This window comes from Bos grunniens, chromosome 21, assembly GCF_055505025.1.
Source record: "Bos grunniens cultivar Pamir isolate PY7600 chromosome 21, Bosgru_T2T1.0, whole genome shotgun sequence".
Lineage (NCBI taxonomy): Eukaryota > Metazoa > Chordata > Mammalia > Artiodactyla > Bovidae > Bos > Bos grunniens.
The window spans coordinates 45,566,280-45,579,478 of NC_141185.1; the positions used below are offsets into that span (position 1 = coordinate 45,566,280).

General features: G+C 44.1%; 1 protein-coding gene across 1 annotated transcript in view; it reads right to left on the bottom strand.

Moving 5' to 3' along the window:
• HDGFL3 (HDGF like 3) overlaps positions 1–11,582 on the bottom strand; it is a 79,750-nt gene extending 68,168 nt beyond the window's left edge. Inside the window, exon 1 of the mRNA XM_086364273.1 lies at positions 11,058–11,582. Coding sequence (XP_086220399.1) covers positions 11,058–11,141 — 84 coding nt within the window. The 5' untranslated portion in view covers positions 11,142–11,582. The remainder of the gene's footprint in view (positions 1–11,057) is intronic.
• Between the last annotated feature and the right edge of the window lie 1,617 nt (positions 11,583–13,199).

Below are 13,199 nucleotides of genomic sequence, written 5' to 3' on the forward strand. Positions count from 1 at the left end.
ACTCATTTATATATTTGCTAACGACTACTGAACCTAACTGAACCTATCACTTACAACAGTTCTCATGTTAATAAACATAGAAGTTACTAGACATTACTAGATAGAAACCAGGAAGTTACTACTGTGTTAGTAAGAATTACCTAGTCCGTTTTGAAATGGTACCTCCACTTTGGGGAAGACTTAGAGACTATAATCAAGCTTAGAGAATCCAGTCAGATCTTGAGTCCCAGTGATCAACTGGGAAGAGTGGCTGATTCATAGACCCTTTTTATCTGCCAGTACAGTCCAGGTTAGTTTGTCCCCAATGTAAACCTGGTGGGCTGCTGTCTCTGGGGCTGCACAGAGTCGGACACGACTGAAGCGACTTAGCAGCAGCAACCTAAAGCTATGCGGAATCTATAGAGATGGCTCATCACACTCAGAAATCTGAAGGAGGGGTAATAATGGGAAGTCCTCACAACTCCCAGAGCCTAGAGCCAACCCACCACGATAAAGTCACAAGGAAATGGCTGAAACACTTGCCAAACCACAAAAGTACTTACTGAGACTTTACTAGGCTCCTATTCTGGTGTTTCTAGGAGGTAATTATTAGGTACTTAATTAGCAAACAGTTCCTTCAAGTATAGTTTCACATTTGATTACTAGGGAAAAGGATGAGAGTAAGAATTAGCACTCCCCCTGTTTTATAAAGAGGTTATAATGAAAAACCTAACAAACCAAGACAGTGGTAGAATGAAGTGCTTATCTTTGAATTCCTGGTCTAGTTGTCTTTCCATACATGGCAGGAAGTCTTAATCAGAAATCTGGAGGATGTCATTCTAAAGGTTTGAGCTCACCCATCTTTAGATTATTTCACTCTTTTTACCTCTATGTGGCTCTCTGTAACCAAACGGATATTACTTACCTGACAACAGCAAATTTTGATCAAGAGAGATAAAAGAAAAACTCAATTCCTACCTCTATTTTAATCAGCTGAAAGGAGATTATGTATACAAACGGCAGGAAATGCGCATAGGAAAACGCTGGTATATGGTCTAGGAATGCAGTAAACTGGCAAGAAGCTGCACAAGCTAGTAGTAGTTCTTATGATGTAGTTTTTAGGCTCTACTTAACAGTAACTTTCCGGAGAAGGCGATGGCACGCCACTCCAGTACTCTTGCCTGGAAACTCCCATGGATGGAGGAGCCTGGTAGGCTGCAGTCCATGGGGTCGCTGAGGGTCGGACACGACTGAGCGACTTCACTTTCACTTTTCACTTTCATGCATTGGAGGAGATGGCAACCCACTCCAGACTTCTTGCCTGGAGAATCCCTGCTGTCTATGGGGTCGCACAGAGTCCGACACGACTGAAGTGACTTAGCAGCAGCAGCAGCAACAGTAACTTTCATGACTACCCTACTTGATGGTCAAAGCAGATAGGTTCTCTCACACATAAAGGTTTTGGAAACTACACCAAGTCAACACCATGCTATTCATTCAGAATTGATTTTAATGAGTCTCGGCTTTCTTTAAATGTACAACTAATACTTATTTTTATACTGCCTTGTGTCAAAGGGCTTTCAAAGAGATATGGACTAAAGATAGTATAATAAATGTTATAATAGTAAATCTCTGAAGAGTTCTAGCTTCACAGCAACTCATGAGCCTACAAACACACATGTATCAGTATGTATGGCCATGTTGTTTAGCTGCCAAGTCGGTCTGACTCTTTTGCCATTTTATGGACTGTAGCCCACCAGGCTCCTCTATCCATGGAGTTTCCCAGGCAAGAATACTAGAAGAGGTTGCCATTTCCTTCTCAAGGGGATCTTTCCAACCCAGGGATCAAACTCGCATCTCCTGCATTGGCAGGCAGATGCTTTACCACTGAGCCACTAGGGAAACCTCCAACATAATGCAAAATGCTTCTTCAGTCCTTAACCCAATTTGGTATCATTTTTCTTATGTTCTGTGGCATTCTTAATAGTCTAGAATTAAGACTTAAGTGTCTTTAGGTGAAAGTCCTTGTTCTCTAATGGGGATATCGATCTCATAGTAGTGTTATATATTCTCATTCTAACTTGATAACAAGATGAGTTCAGTTCAGTCGTTCAGTCGTGTCCGACTCTTTTCGACCCCATGAATCGCAGCATGCCAGGACTCCCTGTCCATCACCAACTCCCGAAGTCCACCCAAACTCATGTCCATCGAGTCAGTGATGCCATCCAGCCATCTCATCCTCTGTTGTCCCCTTCTCCTCCTGCCCCCAATCCCTCCCAGCATCAGGGTCTTGTCCAATGAGTAAACTCCTCGCATGAGGTGGCCAAAGTATTGGAGTTTCAGCTTCAGCATCAGTCCATCCAATGATATACATTATTGATATAAATACATATATTTTGCCTAATAACCAAAATTAATTCAATCAAATATTCGTTAAATTGGGAGACTGGGGAACTGAGAGCTAGCTAGTGGGAACCTGCTGTATAGCACAGGGAGCTCAGCTCAGTGCTCTGTGATGACCTAGAGGGGTGGGATGGGGGTGGGAGGGAGGTTCAAGAGCAAAAGGATATATTTAAACACATAGCTGATTCACTTCATTGTATGGCAAAAACTAATGCAACATGGTAAAGCCATTATATTGCAATAAAAATAATTGTGCTTATTAAATTAACAAAGGCTATCAAAAGTTTGAATCATCTAACTTTTAATGAATATGTGAGAAGACAAGTGTTCTCTTATTCTGGTTGTGGTTAAGACAGTGAAAGTTTATAATACAAAGCTTTAAAATATGCATATGCCCCTAGACTCAGAGAGATAATTTCCAGAGACTTGTCCTAAGGAAATAACTAATGATTTAGCCAAAAGAATGTTTCTCACAGTATTCTTTTATAGTATAAAACTAGTAATAAACTAAAAGTCCTATAATAGGTAGTTAAAATTTATAAAAATAGTCCATGCCATAAATTATCAGATGGCTGTTACAAATAATGTTACAGAAACATATTCACTGCCACTGCAAGTCTTCTAAAGATATAGTGTTTAGTGGGGGAAAAGATGCAAAACTGTATATATTACAAAAATTATGTACCTATTATAGGTACATATTCATGATGCTTACATGTATGTCTAGGGAAATTAATCTTTCTAGGATGAACATTCTAGTGTAATAAAATTTTGTTACACAGGTGGAATTAATATATAACATGAAGGTCAGTCCATTCTCTTTTTAAATAAAGATAGTTTAAGCAGTTTACAGTATGAGCAAAGTGTTTTCGGTGCAAGGAACACTGTTGACTTTTAATGGTAATCTACAGTTAGGACTTCTACTCTGTGGTGAAGGAGCAATTTTTAAAAAAAAATTCTAATTAGTTACAGACATTTTAGTAAAATACATTAAAGATGAATTATTAGAAAAATAAAATAAAAGACATACAAATACAAACCTCATTTTAAAATCAGATTCACAAACAAAAGGTTACTTTATCAAATAGCTAAAAAAGATTCTAAACTCTTGCTCTCAATTTCTGTACCTATCTTGTCACTGATAGGTAGCAATCCACAGACCATGCTTTCAGTAGTACTGCTTGAAATGATTAAGAAGCCTATTCGCAGTGGACTAATAACTGTATTGAGTGGGCTATATTTTGATCAAACATCTGGAGACTCTTCTGCAATAGAAAATCTTTCTCCAACAAATAGGAAGATTTGGGCTCTTCCTTTGTTATGCCTACTATACTTATTAAGTCTATAATGTTTTTCTAAGGCTAAAAGACATTTTCAACAAAGTCATATATCATTTTAAACCATCATTTTCCAAAAGAATCAAACACGATCTCATATAATGAAGCTAAGAGAATTAATATTTTTCTAATCATGGGGCAACAAGTAGTCATTCAATTCAGTCAGTCAGTTCAGTCACTCAGTCATGTCCAACACTTTGTGACCCCATGAATTGCAGCACGCCAGTACTCTTGTCTGGAAAATCTCATGGACGGAGGAGCCTGGTGCGCTGCAGTCCATGGGGTCGCTAAGAGTTGGACACGACTGAACGACTTCACTTTCACTTTTCACTGTCACGTACTGGAGAAGGAAATGGCAACCCACGGGAATCCCAGGGACGGGGGAGCCTGGTGGGCTGCATAGTCCAGTCTATGGGGTCACATTGAGTTGGACACGACTGAAGCGACTTAGCAGCAACAGCAGCAGCAGGCCTCCCTGTAGTCATTAGGGCATTCCAAAGGCGATATGACAGAAACAGATTCACCTGGTTGAAAAGGAAACAATGGAAAACGTTGGTAGTGAGAATTTAAGTTATTGATCTGCTCCCAGGGTTGAACAGAAGAAAATGAGACAGTGTGCCAATTCCTTGGCGATGCGAATACAGTCTCTCAGGGAAAGGCTGCATGAGCCTGTGGCCACTCTACATGAGGAATGAACCAATGATGGACCTCCATGAACTCAGGACAAAAGTAATAAAGATTATAAACACCTTACTTTATGTTGAGAAAAGAATAATTTAAGGCTCAACTGATTCTCTGAAAACATGTAGTCTGGTCTCTAGAAATAAACCTGCTAGGTTCATAACCTAGCAGTCTATTGTCGAAGGAAAAACAAAGAAACCAGCAAAGTGCTGAGTTAGAAACTGAAAATTCCCAACCAGTATGCACATTAATAGAAGTTATGGTACCACTTCCCAGGTGGCACTAGTGGTAAAGAACCCATCTGCCAGCGAAGGAGACCTAAGAGACCTGGGTTCGATCCCTGGGTAGGCAAGATCCCCTGGAGTAGGATACGGCAACCCACTCCAGTCTTCTTGCTTGGAGAATCCCATGGACAGAGGAGCCTGGTAGGCTACAGTCCATAAGGTCACAAAGAGTTGGACATCTGATGGAAGCAACTTGGCATGCATGGTATATCACTTTAATCATTCAATTATAGTATTTTTAAATTGCTGCAAGTTTAACCTGTTGGTATAAAAATGAAAAAATATACCTAGTACAGCGCCTTACATAGAGTAGGTGCTCAAAAAAAGTACAGCTCTTTGAACTGTTGTAGATGGTAAGTCAAATGCTTTATTCTTGTATTCTTGAGTTTTAACAAGTGAGAGGTTGATCACTAGATCAAAAATATGAAGAGGAATTAACTACGAAAGGAACAGAAAGACTCTAGTGCAGTTAAACAAAAGACAGACGAAGAATACAGGACTAAAAAGAAGCCTCAAGAGAAAGTTATGAAGTAATAAATGAAGTTTCTCAAATAGTCAAAAGGGAATAGGAAGATGTAATATTGTAGGACTGAAGCCTTAAAGGAAAACATTTCTTATTGAAAGCTAAGAAGGGCGAAATTTAATCCATGAAAAAGCTTGAAGTATTACATTTTTCTTTTCCTCACCTCATACAAAGTGCATGTTTTCTCTTTTTTAATTGAGGCATTATATACGTGAAAGTTGCTGAGTCGTGTCCAATTCTTCGCGACCTCATGGACCATAGAGTCCATGGGATTCTCCAGGCCAGAATACTGGAGTGGGTAGCCATTCCCTTCTCCAAGGGATCTTCCCAACCCAGGGATCGAACCCAGGTCTCCTGCATTGCAGGCAGATTCTTTACCAGCTGAGCTACCAGAGAAGCCCCATTATATACGCAGTAGTGCAAAAACCCCAAATGTGCAAGTTTGATAAATTTTTACATATGTACAAACCCAGATCAAGGTATGGAACATTTCCAGTGCCTTCTCCCAGTCAACAGTGACAGAGGATGAGATGGTTGGATGGCATTACTGACTTAATGGACATTTAAGAGTTTGAGACCCCAGGAGATAGTGAAGAACAGGAAATGGTGTGCTGCAATCCATGGGGTCACAGAGTTGGACACAACTTAGCAACTGAACAACAACAACCAGTCAGTAACCTACCATCACCTCCACCTACCACAGACTGATGACCACTGATCAGTTTTGCCTGTTTTTGAATATCATGGGATCATTCAGAATGTACTCTCTTGTATCTATCTGGCTGTTTTCACTCAATCTTGTATTTTTGAGATTCATCCATATTCTTGTGGGCATTAGTAGTTTGTTCCTCTTTATGGCTGAGTAGTACTTCACTGTACAAATATACTACAAATTTGCTTAACTGTTCTTGTGTTGATGGGCATCTGGGTTGTTTTCAACCTTCTGCTTTTATGGATAAAGCTGCTATTATGAGTATTGCTGTAGAAGTCTTTTGGTGGACATAAACACTCATTTCTCTTGGATATATTCCTACAACAGACTGTTAGGTCACAAGGTTGGCATATGTCACAAGGTTGCCATAGATCAGGGCAGTTTTCTAAAGTGATTGTATCAGTTTACTCTATTAACAATGTTTGAGAATTTTCACATAAAGTTTAATTTTAAAAAGCTCTTTAGTTGAAACACAAGAGCTTTAAGACATTTTTTGGTATTGCTTCTTTTAGGGGAGCAACATAAGCAGATTTCTCACACCTCAGGAAACACACAAGATGATTTTAATAGGTATGAGAAGAAAATAGTACAATTCCTATTCTAGTTTCTTATTCTTTTGCCCCAAAAGTAAACTTTACTAATATTTAATATATAAATTAACATTAGTGTGTTTATTTAGATGGTTATGTTTACTTATCGTCATTTGTGTGTGCCTGGCTGAGCACAATTATGGGACATCTACTACTAACAGAATTCTCCCTAAATGAACAGGCTAGCTAAAGGAGTCCTGCAAAAGCTCTCAGTCACTCAGTGATATCTGACTCTGCGACACCATGGACTGCAGCCCACCATGTTCCTCTGTTCATGGGATTCTCCAGGCAAGAATACTGTACGGTGTTGCCATTCCCTTCTCCAGGGGATCATCCCAACTCAGGAATCGAACCTGCGTCTCTTGCATTGTAGGCAGATTCTTTGCCATCTGAGCCACAAGGGAAACCCCTACACTGGTCCTACAAAGATGACATGAATAATATAAGCACAAGCAAGCAAGGAAATGGCCAACCTGACAATTCTTTATTTCTTTAGAAGATTAAAAACTCTGACATTCTAATCAGATTTCATAAGAAGTAGGGAAAAAAATTACAAAAATTACAACTTTTAAAAATATAAACTTAATTTAGTACTATTAATGACATTTTGCCAATAAGAATTTTAAAACACAAAATATCCTCTAAATCATGTCATCCCTATTAGTTTCTTTTTGCATTTATTTTACAATGTAGATAATAGTGCAAAGAATATGTATATATAATTTTAAAATAAATGTACACATATTAGAGGTGACCGTGCTCAATTTTTTTTTAACCAATAATGTACATAATCAAAAAGATTCAGAAACTCATTTTAGCACAACTGTTTTTTAGTATTAATTTAGTTTATCTTCAGGCATAAATGAACTTCTAATTTTTAAAGTTATATACGGTGGCTCAGACAGTAAAGAATCTTCCCCCAATGCGGGAGACCCAGATTTGATCCCTGGGTCGGGAAGATACCCTGAAGAAGGAAATGGCAATCCACTCCAATATTCTTGCCTGGAGAATTCCATGGACAGAGGAGCCTGGTGGGCTATAGTCCACAGGGTTGCAGAGTCGGACATGACTGAGCGACTAACATGTTCACTTCACTTTCACAAGTATTCCCATCAGAAACAGCCAGCTGCTATTTAATGTTAAAACAATACATCTGAAAAGGCAGGAGGACAAGAACCGCCTGGGGAAAGGCACGAGGGAACTTTCCTGGGTAGTGGTACTGTTCTGTGCCAGTAGCGGCTTGCCTTCCACCAGTGTACCCATTTGTCAAACTCCCTGAATGGTACATTTACAGTAAGTGTGTTTCAGTCTACATAAATTTTACCTCAAAAGGAAAAAGGGGATCTATTAAAAATATTGACCTCTAGTTAAAGACTTGGTGGACATGACTTTGAGCAAGCTTCTGAAGTTGGTGATGGACAGGGAAGCCTGGCATGCCGCAGTCCATGGGGTCGCAAAGAGTTGGACATGACTGAGCGGCTGAACTGACTGTACTGAGTTAACCATACACATGCTCAACTGTGTAGGAGTAAATTCTAATGATGGCTGCAACTTACTGTGAGGTGCATTAAAATAAGATGGACTGCTATACACCTAGAGGGATGGATATATAAACAAATAGAGCAAGTATAGGAAAATGTTAAGTGTGGAAATCTAGGTGGTAAGATATATGGCTGTTCACTGTACGATTTTTTTAAACTTTTCCATAGATTTGAAAATTTTCATGATAAAATGTTGGACAAGAAACAAATTTACCTGGAGAATCCCAGGGACAGGGAGCCTGATGGGCTGCCGTCTATGGGGTCGCACAAAGTCAAACACAACTGAAGCGACTTAGCAGCAGCAGCAGTGATATAGGGGAAAAGTTAGAAATTCAAAAAGGAAAAAAGGAAGGAACATTCAATACCACTGCTTAGTGTTTTTACATACACTATACCTTTGAGGTGAGAATTATCCCTATTTTACAGACTAGTAAACAGAAACTTGGAAAGACTACAAAACACGCCCCAGGACACAGTGTGAAGCCCAGCCAAAAGCTGAAACCAACCCGATCAAATTTACCAGAGGTCTGAATTCTCTTGGCTCACATTCCTCATAAGGGGATTCCTAGAACTAAAACAAATGTCTTCTCTACAGCAGAGGAGTCACTTCTCCATTCCACGTGGATCAGCTCCATTAGAAAGCTCCTCCCATAGCCTGAAAAAAACTGTTTCCCCCATGTTCTTCCTGTGTTTGATTCCTTGTGGCCATACAGAATTCCAGCAGGGCTGGCCTTCATATCAAGCAACAGTATTGAAATCTGAATAATTAGGATTTTTTCCCTGTAAGTATTTTATAATAACATCATCTACAAAGCTATAGCTAGATGTAAAGTGGGGATACTATCTCCTAGAATTGGGAAGAAAATAAAATGAGAACACTGACACATTCAACTGTAACTAAAGAAGAGCAGACACTCAAATAGCTCCTTCTTCTATTTCTAACCTTTACCTTTATTTGGAAATTACAGCATGCCACTCACCATAAAATATTTTAGAAAATTAGGGAGACTTAGGTCCTTTCCTTGAGGAACTCATTGTTAAATGTGAACAGACACAGGTTTTCCCCCTGTATTTACTGCATCTTATCTAACAATGTAATTGACTTTACTCCCTCATTTTACTTTCCATTTTCCCTTGGTATGGAGTTAAAACTCCTAGGAATTTTATGTACAATTAAATATACAACTAGGACCACTTCTGCAGCACTTGTTTCAAAATCACTACAGGTGGCCAACCTATGCAAGCAACATGTTAATAAAATTTTAAGTCTATTTTCTTTCTGACTCTCAGGAAATCTTTTTCAAAGGTAAGATTAAAGAAAGCCATTGTGTTACAAGAAAATGACCCACTGGTGATGATAACTTTTAATTTACTTTGACTATGCCCAAACATATGTGCCCTTAACTGTTTATTTCTTACTTAAAAGAGTATATTCAAGGGATTCTCCAAAGAACTCCTAAAGTAACAAATCTTGCCCTATATATATATACATATATATATATATGAAAAATAACCTATTATTCTACCATGAACTTTGCCTTATTTAAGGACAACCTACAGTTCAGATATGAATAAAAGTTACTTGCACAGCCTCATAGAATCTGAATGAGACTGTTTTTTTCCCCTTGAAATCCGAGGTTGTTAGTGTTGGAAGAAATCCTAGAGATGATCATTTTATAGTTGCAGAAATGGATATTCAGACAGTTAAGATGATCAGCCCATAACAGAGCCCAGACCAGATGCCAGGGTCCCCCAATTCCTGACCCAGTTTACAATCATGAGAAACTTAAAAAAAAAAAAAAAAAGGATTATGTCCGTCCATTACTTCAACTTCACTAAATTTCAGTCTGGCCACCCATGATATCACTTCTTTTTGTGAATGGGTGTATTTGGGGGTGGGGGGAGGAGTCTTGGGTATCTTCACTTGCATATAATACAAATTTTTAGAGTTTTCATTCATATTTATGCTACCACTATTTTCCATGTCTACTTCTATTCCTCAAGGATACCAATTCAGACTTGAACATGCCTTGACCCTCCTTTCCACTACATTTCTTATGTCAAGAAATTAACTACCAACTATTATAAAAGTAAAAGGGATTGATTTTAGAACACAAAGCACACATGCTAGTAAAGGGCCTGGTAAAAAAATTTAATGTTATGTATTACATGTAGATGCTTTCTAGAGAAAGAGCACAGCGACAACCCTGCTTATGAGAATAGAGAGCTATTGTGGACTGAGGTGGGGGGCCAAGGATGAGGTCTGGAATCCGACCTAAAACAAATATGGAGGTGAAAAGGCATGAGGAGCTTCCGGGACCCACTAACCAGTGCCAAGCTGCCAGCTCCCAACTATTCGGTGTCGGTTTAAAAGAAGCAGAGGTACCAGGGATGCTCGTACCCCAGGACAATGATAGAGCAGGCGGGGCACCCAGAATCGCGCTCAGGGAAAACTCAACAAGTCTGGATGGCGAAGGATGCCCTGAGAGATGGATGAACGACTGCCAAGAGGCTGCCGCTGGCTCGGAATGACCACTGCCCCTTTCCAGGATCGACGCCGCGGGCGCCCGCCGGCTCGCGGACAGCCATTTGCACTACGCTCCCCTACGTGCCCCGACGTTCGCCCCGAGACCGCCGAGTCCGCCAACCACCCTGCCCCGGGCGATGCCTCTGCTCCAGGCCCGCTTCCCGGCGAAGGGCTCCCAGTCACTGCCGGCTTTCCGGGAGGAAGGCAGCAGCTGGCCTGCAGGGGCCGGAGCCGCCTTCGAAAGTGGGCGGAAGGATGGCCGCCCTCGCGGGGTGCGGGCGCGGCCCGCGGGAACCCTCGCCTCCGGCGCGGCCGAGTTCTCTCTGCGCAGCGCCGCCCGAGCCCTCAGCCCCGGCCGCAGTCGGCCGCTCGCGGCGGGCTCCGCGCTCCGGGCTGAGGCGATGGGGAAAGGGGGCGGACGCGCCATCATGAAGGGGAAAATGGTGGGCGGGCGGGCCCGCGCGCCGCCGCCGTACTCACCCGGGCGGGCCAGTGCGGGTAGCCCTTCATCTTGGCGAAGACCAGGTCGCCCGCCTTGTACTCGCGGGGCCGCGGACGCGCCATCCCTGCCGCTCCCCTTCCTGGTCGTCCTTGGGCGCCGCGAAGATGCCGGGAGGCCGCCCCCCCGCGGGCCGACGGACTGCGCCGCGCTCCCCGCGGGCCTCGAGCCGGGCGGGCGGGCGGACTAGCGGCCGCTCCGACGAGGGGAAGCGTCGAGGCGGCGGCTGAGGCGAGGGAGTGGGCGGGGGGCTCAGCAGGCCCGGCAAATCACCGCCCGGCAGCGGGGGAGGGGAGCCCCCGGCCGCTCGGCTCTTGCCCGCGCCGAGGTCCCCGCTGCCGCCGCGCGCTGCTCACAGGCGCCGCGTCGCCTGCCTCATGCCGCCGCCGCCGGCCTCCTTCCCGGGCTCCCGGGCGCGGCGCGAGCACCGGGCCTCGCGCCTCCTCTGAATTCCTCCTCGGGCAGCGACCGCAAACACGATCTTATTATTGTTCTCGCGCGCGCTCAGCATCCCCCCCCCCCACACCCCACTTCCCGCTCCCCACCCCTCCCCTCTAGCGCCGGCCGGTTAATTCCTAGGTACACGGCCGGCTTTCGCGCAGAAACCGAGCGCGCCAGCCCGGCTGCTCGGCGGGCGGGCGGGCGGGCGGTAGGTACGTCCTCCCCCAGCACCGAAGCCCGCGCCGGGCGGGCAGCAGCGCCTACTCCGGAGGCCGCCCGCCGCCCGCTCTCTTTTGTTCTTGGCCGGGAACTGCCAGCCGCAGCCCAGCCAATCACCACCTGGCCGCCCCCCTCCCCACAGGTCCGCGCCACCTCGGGGGCGCTCCCACCAGCCCCCCAGTCCCACGCCCACCTCCCGCTGACAGATCTCCCGCCCAGCTCCCCCGCCCCCCCGCGCGGGCCGCTTCTACGAGTGCGCTCGGGTGAGGGGGGCACAAAGGCGCCCCAGGCCGGGGGCCGGCCGCGCGAGGGGACCCGCCGCCCAGAGCATCAGGCTGATGGAAGAAGCACCGGTCTGGGGTCAGCGACCTTGTGGAGGGGGGTCTCACCCTAGGTCTGCCCTTCACAATGCGGTGTGACCCACCCAGGGCAAGCCATTTAACTGAAGTCACCGAAGGTTTTCTAATTCGCCGAGCCGGACAGTCGGGATTCGAACTCGGATCTCCGTAACTTCAGAGTCCGTCAGCGGTTATGCCTTTCAGTGCGTCCGCCGTCCAGGCCTGGAGTTTTGTGAAAGGGACTTTTGGCAGGTCACTCGTTTCCAATCCTGGCAACATTTTGGACAGAGTTTTTGTTTTTTAATCTGCCCAAAGAACGAATGAACGAATGCTGCTTCTTTCATCATCCTGAAGCTCACCTTTAAGAAGTCGGCTGCCGCGGCTCCTGAGTGTAATGGACTTTGGTCCTCAGCTTCTTGCCTTGCTTGTGTCTGTCCCTCTCCCAGGCTTTCCTACAGTTTCTCCCAGCATCGGCTTTCCTCACTCGCCTTGTAGAACCGTGTGTGTGTGTGTGTGTGTGTTTTAACCCCTTTAACCCCTGTTCTTTTATCCAGGGCTCCGGATAATGGGGCGTTAAATTCTCTAGACTTCCTGTGGATTGTTTACTTTAGTAGTGCTTGACTTTATCTGCTAACGGCATTCCCTTACTCCTTGTATCTGGTGATTTTTCCTTTTGAAATATTTACCCTTCCTCAATAGTCCTATATTTTCCTCTTTTCTAGCTGTAGACTAAGCCCTTTTGCCTCTGTTGCCTGTGTCAGTCCCTTAGAGCTGCTATAACAAAGTATCATAATTACTATAGGCTGGGTGACTTTCAAACAAACCTCAGAAATTTATTTCTCACAGTCCTAGAGGCTGGGAGGTCCAAGATCAAGGCATAGCAATTCAGTTGTCTCCCGAGGGCCTGCTTCCTGTTTCACAAAAAATAGTCTTTTCTTCGTGTTACTACATGGGTTGAGGGGTAAAGGGGAGAAGGGTGAAACTCTCTGGGATCTCTTAATCTCATTGATGAGGCCTCCGTCTTCATGGGGATTCCCACTTGGCGGTAGTGGTAAAGAATCTGCCTGCCAATGCAGGTGATGCAAGAGATGCAGGTTTGATCCCTGGATCGGGAAGATCCCCTGG